The 22,212-nt window shown below is 35.8% G+C and overlaps 4 protein-coding genes across 4 annotated transcripts; all 4 read right to left on the bottom strand.

The window, feature by feature from the left end:
* Window positions 1–5,605: 5,605 nt before the first annotated feature.
* Window positions 5,606–11,472, bottom strand: LOC146918814 (uncharacterized). The gene is made up of 7 exons (XM_085712030.1): window positions 11,255–11,472; window positions 11,087–11,158; window positions 10,293–10,391; window positions 9,764–10,202; window positions 8,749–9,677; window positions 7,413–8,615; window positions 5,606–7,314 (listed from the first exon to the last, which is right to left on the bottom strand). The coding sequence occupies exons 1-7, from the start codon at window positions 11,382–11,384 to the stop codon at window positions 5,654–5,656; spliced, it is 4,533 nt and encodes a 1,510-aa protein (XP_085568156.1). The 5' UTR covers window positions 11,385–11,472; the 3' UTR covers window positions 5,606–5,653.
* A 2,069-nt stretch (window positions 11,473–13,541) lies between these two features.
* LOC146918813 (uncharacterized) lies at window positions 13,542–14,833 on the bottom strand. The gene is made up of 2 exons (XM_085712032.1): window positions 14,427–14,833; window positions 13,542–14,030 (listed from the first exon to the last, which is right to left on the bottom strand). Exons 1-2 carry the CDS (start codon window positions 14,598–14,600, stop codon window positions 13,788–13,790), a joined length of 417 nt encoding a protein of 138 aa, XP_085568158.1. The 5' UTR covers window positions 14,601–14,833; the 3' UTR covers window positions 13,542–13,787.
* LOC146918812 (uncharacterized) lies at window positions 14,609–16,440 on the bottom strand. The gene is made up of 8 exons (XM_085710533.1): window positions 16,291–16,440; window positions 15,888–16,155; window positions 15,703–15,799; window positions 15,496–15,617; window positions 15,322–15,406; window positions 14,925–15,212; window positions 14,704–14,838; window positions 14,609–14,615 (listed from the first exon to the last, which is right to left on the bottom strand). Exons 1-8 carry the CDS (start codon window positions 16,438–16,440, stop codon window positions 14,609–14,611), a joined length of 1,152 nt encoding a protein of 383 aa, XP_085566659.1.
* Window positions 16,441–19,933: 3,493 nt separating this feature from the next.
* LOC146918811 (uncharacterized) lies at window positions 19,934–21,170 on the bottom strand. The gene is made up of 4 exons (XM_085710532.1): window positions 20,936–21,170; window positions 20,715–20,826; window positions 20,420–20,608; window positions 19,934–20,326 (listed from the first exon to the last, which is right to left on the bottom strand). The coding sequence occupies exons 1-4, from the start codon at window positions 21,097–21,099 to the stop codon at window positions 19,934–19,936; spliced, it is 858 nt and encodes a 285-aa protein (XP_085566658.1). The 5' UTR covers window positions 21,100–21,170.
* Window positions 21,171–22,212: the final 1,042 nt, after the last annotated feature.

The following is a 22,212-nucleotide window of genomic DNA, read 5'->3' as shown; positions in this document are numbered from 1 at the left end:
CAATTAATCTTCAATTCAGTCATTCTCCATACACATTGCTATATATATTTAACATTCCTCATCATTCATGCTCCAAACGACACCACTAATATATATTGTGTACGGTTTGGTACAATCTTGGAAACTAGATATATACAAAATGAAGCTGCAGGGTATTATTATTTCTCTCAATATTATCAATGTCCTTTTTTTGATGATATTTTTCTTTCTCTTGCTCTCACACTCCATACAAGTTGAGGGGATGAGACCTCTCAAAGATCAATCTGCTCCTTCCGTCATAAGTTTAATAATCAACCAGGCTTATTCTGGGCCAAGCCACAAAGGACGTGGTCACTGAACTGATGCTAGCTGCATGTACGCCAAAGAAACTTAACTAATTTTATATGTTCTTTCTTATCTATGTATAGACGTAGGGAATACTCAAATTGTGACTCTCCATTTTACATGTTAGAATTGTTTTGCTTTTGTTGAATTAATGTAGCAAATTGAAATCAATACATTATAAACTTTAATTTGTTTCCATTTGTACATTATATCATTAAAAAAAAATGGTAGATTCAGTTAATGAAATAGTATTTTGATTCTATTGAATCAACCTTTTTGCTTTGTGTTTTCTGTATATATAATTCTATTTTGAGTGAACACCCTACATGCTTGGAAAGAGAAACACACACAAATTGATGTGATATAAGTTGATAATCTAATAGAAAGATTGAGAGGTGTAGAGGATATGGAGTGTCTAAATATCATTTTTGTTTAATTCATTATGTAGCCAAAAGATTGTAATGCAGCTGCAATTTTACAATTTAATGCAAGTTAATCTAGGTACAAATGCCATAAAATGGAAACACATCTAAAGCGACTAATTCTCTCTAAAAATAATAATCTAAAGGAGTTAACATTAAGGTTAATAAACAAATTTTATATATATATATATATATATATATATATATATATATATATATATATATATTGTATTGTATTGTATGCATATCAATGCATAATAAATATCAACCCTTAATCCTATTACTTGAACATCAGTCAAATATGTCAAAGAGAGACTATCACCCAAAGAAATCGACAAAAGAATGAGTATTTTGAGCATAACATAACACATACATTTTTTTTTAATGACAAAAGTTAGTAATTAGTTATTAGATTAGTTTTTCTCATTCATTCGAGTTTGAACTCGAGAACTTCAACTTTTTATCATTTAGATTAAATTAATTGAGTTACCTAACCCCTATAACACTAACATACTAGAATTGAGTTTCAGATGTGTAGGAGCATAAGTTATGAATTTGTGTTGTTTGAAATTTTTTTCTTTAAAATTAGGTTGCTTCATATGCATATGTATGAATTTATATGAAATATAAATAAATTTTTAAATTTGGTAGGATCTTACGATCCGTGTTACGATCTCCCGATTCACGATCTCATGGGTCCTACCCGATCTTACTTAGGATCTCAAGTTTGTCTACCTTGAGCATAACAGGTTAAAATTTGAAGATGAAATGCAAAGATTCACGATACTATGTTATGTGAGTTATTGCGTACATCTATCTTTTCATAGATATTTAACTGGTGTTACAAAAAAATTATTGCAAAATATAAAGTAAAAGATAAACTCAGACTCTGCAAACCCATTTAAAGTTGGCCTAATAGTTGGCTTGGAGTCTCCTCTCGAAGTCTCAAGTTCGATTCTCTCTAGTACCAATTTCGATGGATAAGTCCAAACAGAGCGTTGCTCTAGCTTTAAATAGACCCCTGCCAGTGGGATGTGAAATTGATCCCCACGAATTAGTCGATTATTAGATCGGATACCGAATTTAAAAAAACACTCATTGGCAGCCAGCTGAGAACCGTGACTTTTATGAATTGTAAAATTCAACCATGTCCCTTCTTTCAAATGACATTATCTACAACTACAAGTGCCTATGACATATCTTATCTCTATATGGAACTTATAATTTTCCTCATTGAGCTATTATTTACTACTACTGCTATTACTATTATTATTATTATTATTATTATTATTATTATTATTATTATTATTATTATTATTATTATTATTACCAAAAAATTTAGTCTTCTCTATTTATGTTGGTCTGATAGGCTTAAAAGACATTTTTTTATGTCTTGTAGCCCGGCCTTTTAGATAAATAATCTTCTAAAAAAATTTAGTCTTCTCTATTTTAAAAAAAATGTTTGACATACAGTTGGAGTTTGACTTAGACTAGGTCGTAGACTCTTCTATACTGCCTTGACCTATCACTAGTGTGTAACCCGCGCTCCGCACGGGTGGCATTACCGACAGCTACGAACCACAAAATATTACTGGGACGAAATAAGATAGAAATCAACAATGCACATCAGGGCATCAACAGCATACCTTGCGCTCACAACGGTTACCATAAAACAAACGTCACACGCACCCACACCAGTATGTTTCAAAGTGGACATCGTGAGTCATACGAATGACACGCCACACACTGAACGATGTGCAGAACACCGAGACACAAAAATTTGATCATGATCAAAAATTAAATATTACGACCAACGAAAGGCTATTGCATCACACGGGCCCTACACAAATACAAACAGCGGAACAAAACCACCAAGAATTTTCCACCACATATTTGGGAATACTATGCCAATGGAACCATACAAATTTAACACATAAATTGGAAATTTTCCCCACTACATAACCTCCTAGTGGCCAACAGCAAGGAAAGCAAAAAGAAGCCAAAGCTGGAAAAAAAGCCTGGCAAAAGCACACCTATAGTTGCTGCAAATTTGACCAAGGACCATAGCATAATAACACGAACAGTCATCAAACAATAACACCACCATGTGAAGCAACAGAACAATAGCATGTACTGTGCACAATGCAGTCTATAAAAAACGCCATCCTCTCCACACAATCTTCATTCCATTCACAAATACTTCATTCACACTAAAAAAGAATGGGAAAGTTTTTTCTAATTTGTATTACTTTGTTTATAATTATTTTCTTCCTGGTTAACATCATCAGCATCGAAGAAATTCGTGTAGATAGCGTAACAATTGTCATGGTCTGCATTTTACCACTGCTAGTCATGGCATGGATTGTTACTATTTGTTTCGATGTAGACACGAAGTAAGATGGTGCCTGCTCCCTCTGACTCCAGCAACTACATAAGGTGATTTTTTCATGTTTGTGCCTAAAAATAGTTTGTTTGCTTCAAATTGGAATGCTGGTTTTAGTTTTTATGCCTCACGCAAAATCATAAGTCCAGGAGATCAAGTTGAAGCCAGCAAGTTGTCCCAAGCATATGCATCCAATCTATGTCCAATAACCTCTAGATTAAACCTTCTAATTGTAATGAAATATTGTCACAAGTGGTGTTTAATTAGAACCTTATGTCGTCTTGTTTCAATTGTTGTTTCATAATATTTATAGTCCAGAAATGAATTTGAGAAAATTAGATTTTTTTCTCCCTATTTTGTGCGAACTTTAACAAAAGTTCATAAAAATGACAAACTCGCCTTTAATTTGCGTGAAAATGAGTATGAGAAAATCAGATTTTCCCCCTTTCAATCAACTCGCCTTTAATCTGTGCGACATTCAACAAATGATCATAAAAATAAAAAACAACAAAAAACTGCAAACGATTAAAAAATCGATATTATGGAACCCTTTCCACTATCCTTCGTATGGTGATAAGGATCACAGTCATGTCTTGCATGACAATGAAGATTCTTACTCGTTAATGGCTTGTCATGAAAAACATTATTGCATCTCTTTTTGTCCTGCGTTACTAATCCTTTTTTTTTTATGGATCTAATCCATTATCTTGTTTTTCAAAGCGCTTTACGGAAGAGTTTAGTGATAATATTCATATCTATTACGAAGCTTAACAATCATTAAAAATGTCCATCGAAGGCAACACTTCGAAGAAATACCAATTTTAGAACTCAGGGAGGAGAATCCACATCAGTACCTCACATTCGACAACACCAAAAACCGGAAGATGAACATAGTAGTTAGGAAACTCATTGGAACAATGCTCGCAACAACATAATAAAATAGTGCAGTCAAAAGCATTAAAAATGTTACGGATGTTTCACTCTACATTGTAATATCTCAAACGACGTCTTTTACCAAGGATTCATGCTAATCACGATGAAAACTATACAGCATGATTTTTTTAACAGTTAATCAATCTCCAACATTGATACCGAATTCCAACTGATGCCAACCGCCAATCCATAAGAATAAAATAAGCTTTATGCATACTCGTATTCTACATCTCCTAATATTGCTCTCGAAAGATAATAACAAATGAAGATATTGCTAAATTATGAATTCTCAGATGCTAAAGGCTAGTTTTATACGGTTAATCACAATCAAGTTACGTACGCCAACACATTGCACAAATAATTAGGATAATAAGTTTTGAAATCACTGTTAAAGTTGAGAATCCAAAGTCACCGATATTTAGTGTACCACGGGTAAATTCAATCAAGTCATACATAATAGAATAGTGTATAAAAAATAAGAATCGAATAGACAACTCAAACATTGAGTTCGGTGAAATGTCACACAACGGATGAAGGGTAACTTTGGAATTTTGCTGGCATACAGATTCTTTATATATAGATAGATTTAAAGATAAGGACATGATGATGTGCCACACAAAATTTCCTAAAGTCCTATCCAAAGCACCACACAGACGTGATGGTACTACCATCAAGAGAGTGTAAATGTAATGCACATGCACATATGTGACAAAAGTTCACCCATTTTTTTTAATCATGCTCTTATCCTTAAATAATGTTTTTATAAGGATCCTTCGGTAATGTTTTTTTGCAGGATCCTTGTCACCAACCTTTTCTTTACGCTATGACGCATGTTTTTTCAAGGATCCTTGTCACCAACTTTGTACTTGGATTGCTTTTTTTTTGCAGGAAATGCATTGGAGTATAATAATAACGCATCATCAGTTAACTCACGCAGCTTGACTTAAGTCATGCATGTGTAAAAACTAAGTCATATTTTTTTATACACTTGCGTCAATTAACAAACAAACAGGGGTATTTTGGTCAGTTTGACCGGGTAGGAGCGAAACTTGCTAAAAAAAGAGTAGATTTCTTTTTTTGTTTGTTTCAATTGCTTGCTCCATCAATAAAAAATGGTCCTATTACCTTGCCCTATTAAAAAATCGTGAAAATACACCATAGAAGAAAAGACAAAATTAAAGAATGCAAATAGTGCAGTTCACACAACATTAAAACCTTGTTTTTCATCAAATTCATTCACTGCACTATAAAAAACGAATAGACTGTTAATATTAAAACAGTACTGGCAACAAAAACCACAAAATATGATAATAAGACGCATAAAGGTCTTTCGTACAATTCTACATTTTACATGCAGTCACATACACATATTACATAGAGTCACATTATGCAAAGATGAGTACTACAAATCACAATTACAAATTCAAACGGCACATTTAAACAATAATAAAGACACTTCAATGCATTCATCAGCACTTACAGACCACCTTATTCGTAGATGAGCAAACATTAAAAAAAAAAAAAAGAAAAAAAAAACACAAAATTAACAACATCCAATCACAAACCCTTGCAAACATTTAACCAACCGGTACTAAATCTTTTGAAACACTTCATGGTAAACAACATTCATGGTTCGATTCGATGGTTGGCCATGATCATCAGTGACCAATATCTTCAACCCTTTCCTAGTCTTCACACGAGACACGGCAACATACAATTGACCATGTGTGAAAACTGGCCTTGGCAGGTATAAACCAACATTCGACAACGTTTGCCCCTGGCTTTTGTTAATGGTCATTGCAAAACACAAACATAGTGGAAATTGACGCCTTTGAAAAGTAATTGACACATTTGCATCAGAAGGCACCAAATTCATCCTGGTTATATAAACCACCTCACCACAGTGCGACCCGCTAACAACATTGGCAGAAATAATATTCTTCCCTAAGGAAGCAATTGTCAACCTAGTACCATTGCAAAGTCCAGAAGATACATCAACGTTTCTAAGCAACATCACCGGAACACCCACCTTCAAATGTAGCTTATGATTTGGCATTCCAGAACATTTGATGTCATTTAAAAACTCAGTTGTTATCCATCGACGATCAATCCCAACGTCTTCATCGCATTTGCAAACAGTATCACAACTCAAGTACTCTCTCTCCTCTCCAGGCATAAGATCCATCACATAATTATTGACCCTTTCAACAATTTCAAGCGTAGGGGCCAAAATTGCACGATTTTGAAAAAAAGTTGGGTCCTTCATTCCCTCGAGTATGTCAGGGTAGGTTGCCCTGACAATATCACCAAGGTGATCACCAGAACTATCAACCAGAAGATCAGCTGGAATTTCAACCAACGCCTCCCCATCTTGCACTTCTCCTAGCTTACCGTCACCAATATCGAGAGTCCACTTAGCAAATTCCCTCAAAGACTCGTCTCCACAACCATCCGAAGTGAACTGCAAGCGCATATTCTTCGTCAACTTCAACACCTTGCACCACTGCCACAACGGAGACGAATTGATGGTAGCATGAACAATATCAGCACGACCTCCTTTGGGGACGACGGGAAGTATTTGACGAAAATCTCCACCAAAGACTATGGTCTTCCCACCAAACGGAAGAACATAGGCACCATCGTCAACACTGGTCATTATATCTCGCAAAGTACGATCAAAAGCCTCAAAAGCTAACCTATTTATCATTGGAGCCTCATCCCATATGATCAAACTCGCCATAGCCAATAACTCTGCCTTCTTACTATCCTTATCAATCTTGCAAGAAGATTCTTCAACCAAAATCAAAGGTATCGCAAACTGGGAGTGCGCAGTCCTCCCACCAGGAAGGAGCAAAGATGCAATCCCACTCGAAGCAACATTCAACACAATCTTCCCCTCAAAGCGCAACCTAAATGAAAGGGCATTCCAAAGAAATGTCTTTCCCGTACCACCAAACCCATCAACAAAAAACATCTGGCCCCTGCGACCATAAACCGCGCTTAAAATTTCTTGGTAAGCAAACATCTGCTCTCTGTTCAAAGAACTGAACAACTCATCGTGTTTTGACAACATTTCAACAGAGTCATACGACAATTCATTGGCCAATAGAATATTATCGTATGGTTGGACAATAGGGTTATCAAGCTGGGGCATGCATTCAAAATCTTCAAGGGACTTCCCATTCGACCGAAGAATTTTATCAATCTCAATCAAACACAATTGCTTCAAATCATCGGATGAAATAGTCAAATCTACCAAAAAAATCAATAAAAACAAATTAAGCATAATATAGCATACATGCATTCATATCCAATAAAATATAATACTCCTTACTATAAGGAGCACTTACCATGAGAGTTTAACAACCTTCTTCTATCATACAATATGCCATCTGCCAATATTTCCCACGTCTGCTCCCAAACATTTAGCGGATCACTGAGTGAAAAACACAACAACAAATTTGCAAATGTTTTCCGAACATATGAGCCGGAACACATCAATGCCAACTCAGCAAGAGCATCAATAAATTCTCGATCATCAGCCAACAAACCTAAGGCACCGCAAGCCTCGCGGTAAGTATCAAAAACATGTCCATCAACAGTTCGTATGTCTTCAAAACTGGTACAACCGACCTGGACATTCAACAATAACCTCATGTAATACAACTCCCGAGTGCTGTGAGGTACAAACGTCAATCTTCCTACGGACTGACCCTTCTTACGTGGATTCCAAACACGATCATCAGAATCATAGACAAACATAGTAGGAAACTTGGTGTACGTCAGATCTCTCCCCAAAGTATACCTCTTATTGGCTTCCATCCATGCCAGAAACATTGTATTTTTCTTCTCATTCCTAGCCAACACACCACCTAAGTCAGAGTTTTCTTTGAAAACAACTCGTTGACCACCACACAAATGAAATGTCAGACGCTGCACTGAGGGCCATCTGTTGTGAATATCAAACTTAAAAATCCTCCATATGGATTCACAGGGAGATAGATAACGACAATCGTAATACTGCTGGATTTCATCAACACAGTCTTCATCACCAGTATGAAGAGAAGCTGTTACCCTGTCAACCCCTTTGGTGATATACTTAAACAAATACTTGATGCAATTTGACCTGTTACAATACTCAATATTTATGTGAGCCTGATACTTCATAATCAACTTAGGATTATACGGGACAACACTACGATTATCCAACTGGATATCATTCTTCATAACTGTCACTCCAAGATCTCGACGCCGGTAGATGGGATACCCACTCTCATCGAAAGAAGTCCTAGCGACAAATTTCTTTGGATAAAATTTGGAACAACGACGATCTTTCATGCAAGGAGAATTAGGTCTAGCAAATCCACATGGACCATGAATCATGAAACTCGTAACAGCCGCATACAATTTAGGGTAAAGCTTTTCATCAGGCAACTCAGCACAAATCACAGAATTTATGGAATCAGGAGTGTTAAGTTTATCCTTTGGATCAAGCCACAATAATATATGAGCATGCGGTAAACCACGCTTTTGAAACTCTATGGTGTAGAGACCTAGGAAGACAATATCAACCCATTACATTTCACCACAAAAATACAAATATAAACATATATCATCAATCCATAAAATAAAAAAAAAATTATAAGGTAAAACCCAGTATGAGACAAACAAACTAAAACAACTTACTTGCTATAACTCGTCCAAAAAAGTGACCTTTTTTAAAATCAGCCATCATCTCCTCCAGCTTCACATGGAAAACCCTGCAACATATATCTGGTCGATATGGAGCATAATTACCGGTCCTTGCAAGATGACGTTGAATCTCAACCCACTTAGGATTACAGGTGAAAGTGAGAAAAAGGTCCGGATACCCATATTTTTTACAAATAGCCATCGCATCCTGACAATTATTAAACATGTATCTCTTTCCACCGGTGAATGACGCCGGCAACACTACCCTTGAACCAATGGAAGACCCATCGTAGTCACCACGACTAACTGCCTCTTCAACGCCCTTAAGAAAGCTTGATCGTATATTAGCCTGATTCTTTCTAATAAACGATAGCCTCTGGTTCTCAATCATGGAGTACAAATCAACAACAAATTGTTGGAAGAGGCGCCTACTCCGTAGAACAATCGAGTCCTCAAGGTCTCGTTCTTGCAACCGAAAAGCAACAAACTCTCGAACAGAAACACGAACACGTTTTTTTACAGAACCACTGGTCGTCAACTCAGTCAACTCAATGTGTTCTTCATATTGCTTTTCACCAAACGGAAACAACAACGGATACTGGAGAGGAAGGTAGTTCGGATGTGTCTCATGTATACGCTGCAAATAACCATCCCTCTCCTTCACAACAATGTCCCGACCTTCGCCAGAATCATCAAAGTCTCCAATAACCAAAGCAGCAACTTCGGAAATCTCGGGCACATTATATGTGCGAGAATCAACCATCCTATTTCGAAATAAACGCAACCTAACAGGCACATCCTCATTTGCCAAACGGAAATCACGCACCATCCTAAAGCTTTTCACTAACTCATTGTGCTCATCGAACAAACTCATTAAACCTCTCACCAGCGATGGATCAAGATCAGTCCCTTGAGGTCTGTCACTGCACAAGAGAGCAAAAAAATGTAAGGGTAACAATCAATTGGCAGGACAACACTAACGCATGTTTTTTTTTTTAATTTATTTTACCTGAAATGTGACATACGATTCACTAATTCATTCTCGGTATCATATATGTAGAGTTGACAAAACTTAGGCTTATGTCCATCGCCTGGGAGCAAACTTCCAATCCTGTGGTAATTTTGACCAGATATCACAAACTGTGGGGGACCACGTCCATTATTCCGTTGAGTTTCAACCCTCCCGCCCATGGAAGTAAAGGAAAACATGTTGTTGTATGATCTAATGTTTGAGAGGAAATGTGCACTGCGTGGATCAAACCCAAGAAACAAATTTCTAATCAATGGAGGAGGCTCAAGCATGTATGACAAACTAATTTTCCCCTTCATACAACATAGCGAAACTTTGGGCAAGACTGCAGCAAAATGTTTCTCAGTCCTTTCGCCATACCACACCTTCGCACCACATTTTTGACAGATTGTGCTCATTTCGCCAATATCCAAATATTCTAAAAAATGTAAATTTAGTTAAAATTCTCAAAATGTAAAGGTAAAATGACCACAAAAAAAAAACACATGCATGCCAAAACATTGATTACCCTGCTCTTCGCTGCTTCGAAATAAACCCAATAAATCAGATTCATCATTGTCACCAGGATGAGAGATAGGTGCATCATTGTTGGGAGCCGTAGAAGAACCTACGTAAATAAAAATATAAAAATAATTGAAACTAACAATGGAACTGGAACCCACAAGAATGGATATGAAATTATTATATAAAAATAATTTTCATAATTATTATATACGTGCATGGATATGAAATTAGTCCCAACCTCTAATAGAAAACCAATCAATGGTATAATTTCACATTTTTTCCTTCAATGGACACCACTAAAAAACTATCGCTATTTTCGGGTGGTTGCTTTGGAGTATAGTCTATATGCGGCACGATATGTAGTCTTCTTTAATGTCATCCATATATTTTTAATCCAAAGGTTAATGAGCATTCTCACCATTCTCATATATAAATTGCATTTTCATAAGACATCTCCTCTATGCTATTATCACCTAAGTTGTCTCTATTAATGGGGGCAGGCGTATCACACGCCGAGTAAAACTAACAAAATTAACTCGCTTAGAAAGTCTAACTTATGAAAAATAATGTCATATGAGAATATGTATATAAAAAACATACCACGTTATCACGCATATTTTTTACATACATATATTTTTTCTTTTGAATAATTATATACATATATTTTTATTATCACGCAAATTTTTTATATACATATTTTTCAACAATATATCACGTTTCAATGAGTTATAACTTAAAGTTAGGCTGCACACTGCACTAAGAGTATACAGAGGACATTTGATCAATACTAACACCTACTTGGAATTGAATTCTGGAGTGATCGCCGGTCAATCCTCAAACGATTCATACGACCTCCTCCAGCAAGCCTCACTGCAAAATAACAGCATAAAACCTATAAACAATGAGTGGTCATAACAAACAGATTGAAGACAAAACGATAGCAACAATAACCAGCATCCAACTCACAGCCACGCCTAACTCTATAAACAGAGGAGGCAGCCGACATCCTCTGTCTTCTTGCCCTAAGCTTTTCTCTCCTCTCTAGACGCCTTTGTGCAGCCACGGCAGATCGATTGGCATGAACATTGTTAACCATGGCTGTTGACGATCTCTATATTAGTATTAGTATTGGTGTGCTATTATGATGTATGAATTATGATGTATGAAAACAGAGCATTTTTTCTTTCAAGGTACCACACTCCTGCAATGAAAATAGGCTTAACACACCACCATATATATACTAAAATAAATTGAAGACAATGCCTCTACCACCAAGCGCAAACAGACAAATTCAATTGAACATTATTAATTAATATTTAATATTACCAATAGAGCAGAAAAAACAAATTTGTTTGAAAGTAAAAATCCAAAATAGACTAAAAAGCCAATATGTACTTCTTTGGACATACATGGAAGAATTCCATATAAGTCAAAGAACATTCCTGACAAAGTACATATTAAGAAGATTTAGTCAGAAAGTTAGATTTTCCAAGCAGACAAAGGAGAGTTGAACCCATCAAAAGAGACAAAACTTCCTAAAAAAAAGGTTCATAGCATGGCAAACCATACATCCCATTGGAGCAAACCACTGGTAAAAATAAAATAAAATAATAAACAACGACAAAGTCAAGGAATATATGAAATCAAGGGGTGATGCACTGAAAAATTCAAATGGGAAACATCTCGTCAGAAGAAGAAATATAAATGGTAAAATGCAATTTATTTCCCTCAAAACAAATTTACACAATCTTAGTAAATATAACATACACAATTAAATTAGACCAATTAACCACATGCGTCGTTAGGTAAGTTCTGGATGATCCTTGATTAGCGGCGAAGCTAGCATAAATATTTTGCGGGGGCCAAATTCAAAGAAAAATAATTTTTTTTAAATAAACATTTTAAATTCAAAGATAAAATATAATTGTAGTCCAGTAAATCATAACATTTTAGGTTTAGTCACTATAAAACAAAATTATTTTTTGTTGCAAATTTTTACCAAAAAAGAAGAGTGTTTCCAGTCATGCATTTAATCCTAAACTTAACCAATATGTTAAAAAAATTGACAATAATTTTTTCTTACATCAAATGTATATAAATATAAAACAATAACAACGAAAATAAAAATTGACAATAGCTATTTAGAAAAGTTTAACACAGTCCCCGTGAACTTAACTTAGTTGATAAAGACAATGCATAATACATGCAAGGTCCGGGGTTCGAACCCTCGACACGACTCAAAAAAAAAGGTTGGACACAAAGCCTATGAAAAAGTCAATATTGTTCGTAATTGATTGTATACGAAATAGACTAAACTTTTAGACACTACTATTTGCACCCTCATTTACACTACTACCTCTCTTTTATTAAAAATCTCTATCTAGTAGCTATCCATCCAGAACGTGGAATAATATGCCATCAAGATGTACACTTCCAAATAAGAAAGTGACCATGTCATCTAAGTGTTTGGTTATTTTAATTTTTACATTAGTATAGCCGGCTTAATTTTGCCTGATACTTAGAATAAGGAGATGTCTAAATATTGAAATGTATATCTATTGTTAGTCTCAATTATTTGATCACCATTATTGGATTGAATTTGAGATTTTTATTACATCATTAAGCCCTCGTGATAGTGGGTGTATGTGGAATGTGGATGAATATTTTATGGGAATTGTTATGATGAATGAGGGAGTCTCTTCATACAACTCAATTAAAGAAGAGGATTGCCCTCTTTTCATTAGCTACAGTGTAATTATCATGCTAAGACTACACATGTTTTAATCACTGGTGGAATATAGTTTCTCTATTCTTTCCCACACACATTAGAATAATTGCAGACCGGTGATCATTGGTTCAATCTTATATGCATGTTTTCTTCAACAAAAAAAAATAGATATTGCTTTATCAGTTTAAGTGTTATCACAAAGTGGACTACATATGAGAAAACCAAAACTATTTGGGGTCCTGTTTAAATGGTTTTCTATATGTTAAGAGAAAACCATAGCTATGGGGTCCTGTTTAAATGATCAAACAGTCCCACGCATACATAAACACAGACAAAAGCACCCAATATATCACAAGTTCTGCACCCAATATATCTCAATCGAAGTCCACAAACAAAAGCAATAAAAGATCTTAAGGCATAATTGTATCAACCATGTTTTGACTACATAAACAGCAGTGGCGCACCATGCTCATAATAAAGCAAAAGCCATATGCATTCAAGCTTTAGGCAGTCAGGTTTGCACACAAACCAAATACAAATTACATGATAGAAGCCACCTGTGATGCAAATTCATACATCACAGTCACAAAATGCAAAACAAACACAGCACACATGAAGCACGATAGCATGATCTAATAATACATTGCACAAATAGCAATCCTTCGACACCTTAGTACGACAAACCAAGAGGTAGGCTAATACCAAAAGGTAGGCTAATATATATGACAAATACTTTCGAAACCTAAGACACACAACCCATGAGATATTCCACTACTTGGCCTTGTCAACAGATTTCTGAAAAAGTGACCCAAGAGAGAGTGCCAGCGCAGGATCCCCCAAGTCCATTGGCATATCATCGTTGCGACGAACACCTGACAAATGACCACGAGAACTTGATGCCCCATCAGAATGATTAACCGCATCACAGCCACCAGCAAGAGACAGAGCAGTTGAAACCGATCCACCATCCCCAACAGAAGGTGCGAGCCGGACGAATGGAGGCTTGAATATACACTGAAAAAAAACAACTAAACTGTTAGCTGAAAAACAACCAAAACAAACACCTACGGCTCATGACAATTGAGACATTGATCACCAAAAAAAAGCATGGAAGTCTCTTTAAACTTTATATGAAAGGATGAGGACCAAAACCACACAGCAAAATACAACAAAAAATCCGTAAACATGGCTAAAGAAACAAAACAGCACCTAAAATTTTACTTGGTATATTGCCAATTCACATAGCACAAAAAGCTAAAAAAAATGAGAAACAAAAATGGAAGATTTTCACACACGCAATCCTGCTTAACACTCATAAAACATGACATATACCTCAAAAAAACAAACACTCCTCATCGAGGCATAAGCAAAATTCAAAAAAAAGAAGAAATCAAACAATGGACAACACACCTTGAGTGGAGTGTAGTTGTTGCCAATGGCATGGTAGCTCCTAATGGTTTCCTCATTATTTGTGACGCGAACAACCTCGAACCTTTCCCTCCCCGAACACTCAGACCGAGGTATCTTCTTCACAATAAATAAGAAATATTTGTCCTTCATTTCTGCCATCCCACCCTCACTCATAACATACCTCAAGCCCTGCAAACCATGGCAAAATCAATAAAAATCCACCAATGAAGACAACATAATGGAATAAAAACAACAACAGCATCCAAAAATCACACACAACATGTATACCATCCTAATCATGGAACAAAAACCAACCATTGTTTTGAAATGCAGAGATGGAATTCCATCGAGCACGTAATCATACAGCTGGAACCTAGCAGTGCCATTCCCATCATCAACAACAATACTCAGCCTGCACCAGACTCATACATTAATTCCCATAGGAAACACACATCCCCAACACCACAAACAAACAGGTAATCAAATAAAAGGCTCTACCTCACAGATACATTGAAAGTAGTTCTGTTGCATGGGGCACAGAGATACAAACCATCAGATACACTCATCAACTTCCCGCAATCACACATAGGATACCAAATCCTATGGAACTGATAACAACTGACAATCTTAGCATAAATAACGAACAAACCATCCTCAACAGTGTCAACCAACTCAGATACTGATTTCCTTGGAAGAATCAAGTTAAACTGAGTGGGACATGGAGCAATCACAGATGATGCACCGTAAACATTGCCAAAATGACCCCTTCTAACAGACAACAGAAACCTAAAAAAAAAAAACACATGCATAACAAAATAAACTCAAATTACTGCAACGGACAAAAACAAACAAAGAAATCAAACACCATAACCAACGATTTTTTTTTAAAAACAACCTTTGTTTGAACCTAAGAATGTCAGGAATAGCCGGTTCAAACAACAACCTTGTGACCTTTTCAAGAGACTTGACCAAAACAATCCCTAAAAAACAGAGAGATGGATTATGAACTTCAGAATGATTTAACCAAAATATTAATTTAAACAAAGGAACAGACAACCACTCCACAAACCTTCTTCCCTTCCAGACTGAACAAACTGAACCACAACAACTGGTAAACCCTCTCCACAGTCCTTCAAAAGATCCTTGAACATAGCAACATAGCTTCCAGTGAGTGCACACTCAATCCTTCCACTTCAAAACACACAACACCAACAAAATAAATAAAACCTAAAAGCAAATGACCCACCAAACGAAACCTTCAAGTTAGGCAACATACCTGAGGTCAGCTAACTCCAATCTCACAACAGTAGCAAGATTACCAGCTGAATCAACAACATAGTCATAGTACAGACCAGTTAAAAGTCCCATGACATCTGAAAAAATGGATTGAAGGATAAAAAAGAGTGCAACTTAAATAACAAACAAAAATGGTTGGAAAAAAAAAACGTTAAAGACACTAACCAACCAAATGACGATTTCCAAAAACACGCCTCCTGATCTCCATTGCCGTCGACACAGCCAAACCATAACGATGAATCACATAGCTATCATCGACATAAAACTTTGTCTTTGTATGAACAGCAATCCTGTAAGCATGCCTGGTAAGCATGCAAAGCCCTGTATTGGGAAATAAATGGAAGTAATGGATGACATAGACTCCATTTTCATGCAAAACATCTTTGAACTGAATCACACATCTTGGTGAAACAGTTGCTTGGATCCTGTTACCCTACAAACCATGCAAACATAACCACATGAGAAATCAGCAAGTTATCTACCATAAAAAACTAAGACACAACAAAAACATAAACCACACACAACATGTTATAAGATAAAACGCTACAAAACTACATAAAACACTCACATCCTCATCAAGCAACACCATTTCAGTTGAGTTGATCCTTCCAGGTATGACCTCACTCACGTTGTTCCAAAGCTTAACAACTCTAACCTTAATGGTCCAATCCATCCTTGGTGGCCTAAGACTCGATATCGCATTCAGAGGGCGCTGCATTGCTTCGTCAAAGACTTGGAACAAACTAACTTCTAAATGACTTATGAAGAAAGGAGAAAGTAGCTACTTATAAAGGCAAAGATACACGTATGTATGGGTAAGTTATAAAAAGTTCAGTTGTGGAGCTCAGCAACAAACGGACCCCAAAAATATAAAGTGGAATTGTTAATTGATATATTGATATAATATTGATATTGATATAATAGACATAGACATAATACCACATAGAGAAAATGAAAAACAATCCACCATACGTCCGAATTAGTGTGGTAAACTGTTCATAGAAGTGGTACTCTAGCAAGTCACGTGAGAGTAGACTTGATTTGAAAAATAGCCACCTAATACTCAGATTACTTGCACATGCTCTCCGAAGATAATATACAATGAACCATCATTTTTTTTTGGAAGCAATTTGAAAAACCCAACATCAAGTCATACAATGAAGTGTCACACCAAAATTAGCCAAAACATGAAACCAAGGCTCTGCTTAAGATTACCCATTTCAGGACAAAACTAAGATGAAATCCTCCCATCTTTTATGTTCGAAGTCATCTAATTCGACAAAAATCTTACAGTCATACGCGCGTTTTTTTAATAATAACATCATATAGATCACACTCGAGTTTTTCTAAAAATAACATGAGAATGAGAGACACCGAACCACAGTTTTAATCCAAACACTTGTAAGAAAAACCGACAAAAAACCTACATATTAAAAGCGCATTTTTTTAAAAATTATCATCCTATAGATCAGACGCAAGTTTGTTTTAAAATAGCATGAGAATGAGAGACACGGAACCACAATCTTAATCCAAACACTTTTAAGAAAAACCGACAAAAAACCTATAGATCATACGCGCGTTTTTTTTAAACATAACATCAAATAGATCACACGCGAGTTTTTTTAAAGATAACATACGAATGAAAAACACCGAACAACAATTTTAATACAAACACCTTCAAGAAACATCGATACTCGCTTAAACTACATCTACAGAAAAAACACCCAACACCGACAAACAAAACGAAACAATTATACAAATTAACCAATCACTTATTATAATAAATTCACAGAGTGTGTGTTATAATAAAATTAGATAATTCTTAAAAAAAAAACACCCAATTGCATTTGAATCACTGATTTTACAAATGTAGCAAAAAAAGAAAAAAGCTAAAATATGGTATTGGTCCCTGGAAAATAGGCCAGTTTTGGTTTTAGTCCCTGCAATTTTTTTTTTATAGTTTTTGGACCCTGCAAAAATAGGCCACTTTTGGTTTTAGTCCCTGCGAAATTTTTTTTTTTTTTATAGTTTTTTGCTCCCTGCAAATTTGAATCACTGACCTATTTTTGCAGGGACCAAAAAATATAAAAAAAAATTGCACGGACTAAAACCAAAAGTGGCCTATTTTTGCAGGGTCCAAAAACTATAAAAAAAAATTGCAGGGACTAAAACCAAAACTGGCCTATTTTCCAGGGACCAATACCATATTTTAGAAAGAAAAAATACACACCAATCACTAATCAAGTTAACTCACTGGCATGTCCGAAAAGATGGAACAGTCACAGTGCAATGATTCAATTTGAAAAAATCAAAATGCTAGTATGCCAATCCACCCTAACTACACTCGTTGAATTGATAGAAGAAGCAAAACTCACCGCCATGCCCTGCTGCAAAATACATAACCTAAACCACTCCCTCAAACAACATACCATATTAGTCAATGAAACATGTCACAATGACATGTCACACCACATTTGGCAAAAATAAAAATTCAAATCAGTTCTCATCCATTCACAACCAATTTATCTAATGAAACCTTTTGGATTCTGCCAATACAATGCTATCCCTTTCAGACCCCACTCCATAAGTCCCTAAATTTTTTTCATTAGCTATATTTAAACATACATAGGATGCAGTGGGACTAAAGAAATAAAATACACACTTGGTTGGCCACATAATGGATTGAAAAAAACGTTACCCATATTGTTTAGACCCCCAACAACAAAATGGAATGTGATCGATATAACGATATGGCCGGAACGATATGGGACTAAAGAAATAAAATACACACTTGGTCCCTAAATTTTTATCTTTTTTGGCAACCTCAGAAGTCTATACTACAGTGGAAACAATAAAATGTGATCGATATGGCCGGAACACAAAAAAAAAAAAAAACACCCTAAAAACACTTCTAGAGATAAAACTCACCAAAATACACGTCACTACCTAAAACAAACTTATCCACAGAGACAACCGCGGTACAAACGATAACAAACACCGTACATCATCGCTACTCACCCCAAAAAAAGAAGCACCTAAAAATTAAAATCCCATTGCACAAATAATAAAACGAAAGCGAAAGCGGATAATCGATAGAACGAATTTGTTTTTTTTTTTTAAAAAAACAATGGAATGCAATATAATGCTATCAACCTTTCCAATAAAGAATCCGAGACCCAGAAGGTTTTGTTTTAGCGACTGGTACATGAAATTTTGAGGCACTTCCTTATGCCACCATTGCTGAAGCTTTTGGATTTCGGCTGGCAATTCAGTTTGGTTATGATATGGGCCTTAGAAACATTATCGTGCCAATTCAATTTCAAGAGATTGTGTTTGCATCGAGGAAACTCGTTCTTGTATCACTTCTACTGTCGCAACCGATTTAGCTCGCGTTTAAACGAAATAAAAAAAATAATTACTCCGCGACTTTATATAAGCAATATAATATGCCCTCTGGATTCTGCAATTTATGCTAAGATCCACATTCCACATAACTAATTTACAACGCCTATTTAATATATCCACCGTCTACAACACTTGATTAAGAGAATTTAGCAGTTATATAATATTAATGTCTACTGAAACTAAAGCTCCAAATGACACAACATTACCACAAAAAAAAAAAAAAAGATAAAGCATGAAAGCAGCACTATATAATAAACTTGCAATTGATAAAATGACCAAGATTCTTTTCTCACTTTCTGATTTAACTTTGGAGTTTGGACATTTTGTCACATGCCCACACTTTCATGCAAATTATTCATAGTCTTAACCTTTTTATAAAGTAGCAGGAATAAGTGTAGCAAAACACATAAGCCAAACTTACATTCCTCTAGAAAATATTATGCATTGAATTGTTAATTTACTTAAATGGATACAAAAAGTGCAACAGAAGCAAAAAAACAGAAACCTACTTACTACAAAAATCTCAAACCAAGAAGATATGCCACAGAAAAACAAACCAACTTCACTATTATAAACTCAGGGATACATAACTCAAAGAAAGCAACCACATGGCTAAATTCGTTAACATATTACTGCACCAAAGGATCCCACACAACTTATTCCACTACAAAGGGCACAACAACACAAACATAAACACACACATGCGCATAACATAAGACCTAAGAATTGGAAAACAGACAATAACCACACATGGGGTCAATTCATTCCACAATTACAACAACACATAGGACAAACACAGACATAGATCATTCATCTTCAGCCATCCTTCCACATTTGACATGAATGAGTGAGTCAAGTCCATCAACCTCCACATAAGCATCCATGAACATCCTCTTAACACCTTGCTTCACCTCCCCACCAGCAACTCCTCCGACCACACTGGAGTCTCCTCCTTCCTCCACAACGATACCAGCAGATGCAGAGGAATCAAAAGATTCAAAAAGAGAGTCAACAGCGTGCATAACTTCTACACAGTAATCAACTGGATCATAGGGAGGACCATCAACCTGGTTAACCTCAACACATGAGTCAGCTGCATCATGAGCACACTCAATATGGTGATTAGCTTCAACAAATGTATCGGCCGGTTCATTAGGAGATTCAGCATCGCGATCACCCTCAAAATGTTTAGGTTGTCCCTGCAATAAAGGAAAAAAAAACCAGAGTCATCTGATCATTCCTACTCGAAGATAATTACCAAACAAACAGACAAATATCCAGCAAACACTTACATCACAACTATAAGCAGAATGCAGTGGGTTTACCCAGACATTCATCAACGCTGGATCAGAAAGAATATCTTCAATCACATAAGTCATACCAGATTCATGACCCTCCTCTTTCTTCTTGTTCACCTTGAAAAGCATAGGATCCCCAAAATAATCCTCCATCTCAAGAGGATACAAAGAAGACCCTTCATCCTACAATCGAAACACCATGACATAACGGAACAGAAAAACAACATCAAAACAAACCACAACCACCAAAACAAAAAACCAGGTGCATTGTACAATGCATAAAACCTACCATTGACATCAACAGATCGCAAGTGTGAGGTGCAACCATCATCACAAAGTAATCCTTGAGAAGGAAAGTAACCTCTTTCTCATTATCCACAACCCTTATCTTGAGCCTAAACCTACAACCAAAGAGGGAAAAAACGATAATAACAACCATATAGAGGAATCAAAGTAAACTCTGTAACATAAATATAAATATATAAATACAATGTCAGAAAATATGAATACCTAGGAACAAAGCGAGTAGCATCCTCAGGAAGCCACATATCGACTCCCTCTTCAACTCCCAAGTAGCAAGCAATAACAATGAAAACACCTTCTTCATTTGAGGAAAGAAAATCATGCAGCTTTGTTATTTTTTGGTCTCCTACAAAATTAGCAACCCTACCCATTCTCAAATTATGGAACCAAATAAGGACAGTCAAAGAAATGTAACTAACCAAGTAGATACATGCTTTGCAAGTGACTATGAGATGAGGCTGGTGTGCTATATATAGAAATAATAACCAAGAGGAGAGGGAAAACAAAATTCAAATGGTGCATCAATTTTGGATTTTGGAGTAAAGACAAAACAAACAAATTGCAGACAACCCTGACAATGAAACATGTAAAGACAAACAATTTTGGATTTTGGAAGATAGCACAATAAGGGAAATATACATATATATTATAAAGTTCCCTTATTTGGCAACAGGACAAAACAATAGGAAGGTTTAGGAAAAGGCACAACATTGCTGCTAATTGGAAAACCATCCTACACTGAATCTTGAATGATAACAGATATAGGAATTCACCAACCAAAGGGTTTAACGGCCAAACATCTATCTAAACCCACCACACACAAAAATGGAGATAGAAAACAGGGTTTAAACCCTTGATCAATCACACAAACAAAACAATGAAGCCTTAATAATTAATATAACCTTGTTTGCACCCAATCTAATCTAAATTACCATAATAGACCAATACGATCTAACTGTATAATTTTGCATCAGACCTAAAATGAAAAAACCAACAATCTTTGAATACATAACCCATCCCTCACAAAGTAGAGCCACGCAGAACAATCATTAACCTAGTTTCCAATTCCTAACTCGCAAAATTCCGCGGAAAAATAGTAGAGAGGAAAAGCACCAAGCTGCAGGGGAAAAACATGAAATAAACAAACGCATACTGTTATTGTGTGCTTAAAAAAGGCCTACACAGAGCAAGAATAGAATAACCTTGGCATAAAATACCTGCAACCACATCAAAAACTAACCAAATAAACATACATGCAGAAGCGCATAAGTGCACATCACCAACGAAGAGAACAAAGAGAAAGTCTACATCTGGTTGTCATGGAATGAAAACAAAACCCCTTACTGGATCAACTGCCTATCAAAAGCAAAACCAAACACAACATATGGGCCAGAAAATTTGCGTGTGACTCAGCCCAATCCAATCCCCAAACACGATTCCTTCAAATGGCAAAAATATAAATATTATATCTACTCTATGGTGAT

Source organism: Medicago sativa, chromosome 5 (genome assembly GCF_051527215.1).
Source record: "Medicago sativa cultivar Bolivia chromosome 5, Bolivia_mono, whole genome shotgun sequence".
NCBI classification, from domain to species: domain Eukaryota; kingdom Viridiplantae; phylum Streptophyta; class Magnoliopsida; order Fabales; family Fabaceae; genus Medicago; species Medicago sativa.
This window is presented reverse-complemented; position numbering and strand designations above follow the sequence as displayed.